General features: G+C 51.6%; 1 protein-coding gene across 1 annotated transcript in view; it reads right to left on the bottom strand.

The window, feature by feature from the left end:
- Positions 1 to 2,500, bottom strand: part of LOC135567520 (RNA binding protein fox-1 homolog 1) — a gene marked incomplete at both ends in the record, with an annotated part of 39,264 nt that overhangs the window by 16,773 nt on the left and 19,991 nt on the right. Inside the window, one exon of the mRNA XM_065014883.1 lies at positions 1,310 to 1,445. Coding sequence (XP_064870955.1) covers positions 1,310 to 1,445 — 136 coding nt within the window. The remainder of the gene's footprint in view (positions 1 to 1,309; positions 1,446 to 2,500) is intronic.

Raw genomic sequence — 2,500 nt, 5'->3', positions numbered from 1 at the left:
AGAGCTATCATCCTCTAGGGGATAAGGGGGGTCTGTTAGAGCTATCATCCTCTAGGGGATGAGGGGGGAGCCTGTTAGAGCTATCATCCTCTAGGGGATGGGAGTGGGGGGCTGTTAGAGCTATCATCCTCTAGGGGATGAGGGGAGGCTGTTAGAGCTATCATCCTCTAGGGGATGAGGGGATGAGTGGGGCCTTTTATCGAGATATCATCCTCTAGGGGATGAGGGGGTGGGGGCTGTTAGAGCTATCATCCTCTAGGGGATGAGGGGGCACTATTAGAGCTATCATCCTCTAGGGGATGAGGGGGGATGAGGGGGAGGGCTGTTAGAGCTATCATCCTCTAGGGGATGGGGGTCAGGGAGGAGGGAAAGGGCCCCTGTTAGAGCTATCTTCCTCTAGGGGAAGAGGGGAGAGGGTGTAGGGGACACGGGGAGGGGGGAGAGGGTGTAGGGGCACGGGGAAGAGAGAGAGGGTGTAGGGGGCATGGGGAAGAGGGAGAGGGAGAGGGTGTAGGGGGCACGGGGAAGAGGGAGAGGGTGTGAGGGTCATGGGGAAGAGGGAGAGGGTATAGGGGGTACGGGGAAGAGGGGGAAGAGGGAGAGGGTGTGGGGGGCACGGGGGAAGAGTGGGAAGAGGGAGAGGGTGTGGGGGTGCATGGGGGAAGAGGGGAAGAGGGAGAGGGTGTGGGGGCACGGGGAAGAGGAAGAGGGAGAGGGTGCACGGGGGAAGAGGGAGAGGGTGTGGGGGTGCACGGGGGAGGCGGGGCTCTCTCCAAATCCAAAGACAGCAGAGATCTAAGCGCTGGGTGGACGTTACCCTTAAGCACAGATCTAGGATCAGATCCCTTTCCCCCAATCCTAACCCTAACCAATAGGAGGGTACACAATGGACCTTAGATCAGTGTCCGGAGGCAACTCCATACCAAACACTACAACCCCCAGAACCCCCCAGCCCAGACTGACGGTCATCTCACAGGAGTCTGTGCAAGGTCAGGTCTTTGGGCCCGGTCCCATGCTATGGGGTGGCTTTCTCTGGTGGGGTAAGATCAGCATGCACTGCTTCTGTCCTCTATCCTGAAAAACCCATTACACATCATATACAGACACAGAGAGAGACAGTTAGAGAGAGAAACACAGAGAGAGAGAGAGAAGAACTAGAGAGAGAGAGAAAGAAAGAGAGAAAAGAGGAAGATAGAGAGAGCGAAAGAAAGAGAGAAAAGAGGAAGATAGAGAGAGACAAAGGGAACAAGAGGAGTGACACAAATAAAGACAGAAAGAGAAGATACAGAGAGAAGAGAGGGATACTCACCCTCCGTAAGTGGGGATGTGAGGTGGGGGTGCGGCTGCTCTGAATGTGTTGTAGACCGTACGCCCTCGACCTCTTAGATGGGCTCCTCTGTAGGCCGCCACCGCAGCACTGGCTGCTGAGTAGGGGAAGCCCGGTACTGGAGGGGGGGAGACAGAGAGAGAGTACAGTAGAGAGAAGGGGTGAGAGAGAGAGAGACAGAGAGAGAGAGAGAGAGTACGGTAGAGAGAAGGGGTGAGAGAGAGAGAGAGAGAATTGGTGAGAGAGAGAGAGAGAGACAGAGAGAGAGAGAGAGAGTACGGTAGAGAGAAGGGGTGAGAGAGAGCGAGAGAGAAGGGGAGAGAGAGAGAGAGAGAGACAAAGAGAGAGAGAGAGAGAGAGAGAGAGAGAGAGAGAGAGAGAGAGAGAGAGAGAGAGAGAGAGAGAGAGAGAGAGAGAGAGAGAGAGAGAGAGAGAGAGAGAATTGGTGAGAGAGACAGAGAGAGAGAGAGAGAGACACAGAGAGAGAGAGTACGGTAGAGAGACAGTGAGAGAGAGAGAGAGTACGGTAGAGAGACAGTGAGAGAGAGAGAGAGTACGGTAGAGAGAAGGGGTGAGAGAGAGAGAGAGAGATTATCATTTCACAGAGAAATGCTTCAGTGTTCTGTGTAAAACATTGCAGCAAGATGAATTGTAAATTCAGATGACATCGATTCAAGTCAAATATTAAAATACTAAAACTGCACAAAACAAACACTCTCCCTATTCCCTACATAGTGCACTACTTTTGACTACAGCTTATAGGGCACTATCTAGGGAATAGGGAGTAATTTGGGACACAACCAGTGAGTTAACAGGATTAGAGCGTGATATCTCCAGAATGGACCAGGCTGTCCTAAAGACACCAGGCTGTCCTAAAGACACCAGGTATATTGACAGGAGAGTCACAAGGTAAACACCTTCCTATTGATTGTATTATGCATGTGACAACAACAACAATAACAGACTATGATGACGGGTCAATGTTCTCATAGTCTGACAGGTAATATACACTACAGGCTTTGTGTGACCTTGGAAACGGAGAACATTTTTCTGTGCTATCAAGTACATCACACTCAAGCACTTAAACACTCCAAGTGGTCGGAACCTTTCAACACTCCAAGAGGTCAGAACCTTTCAACACTCCAAGTGGTCAGAACCTTTCAACACTCCAAG

The sequence above is a fragment of the Oncorhynchus nerka genome, unplaced genomic scaffold (genome assembly GCF_034236695.1).
Source record: "Oncorhynchus nerka isolate Pitt River unplaced genomic scaffold, Oner_Uvic_2.0 unplaced_scaffold_1961, whole genome shotgun sequence".
NCBI lineage: Eukaryota > Metazoa > Chordata > Actinopteri > Salmoniformes > Salmonidae > Oncorhynchus > Oncorhynchus nerka.
Note: the sequence above shows the minus strand (reverse complement) of the source record. Positions and strands in the feature narration are given on the sequence as shown.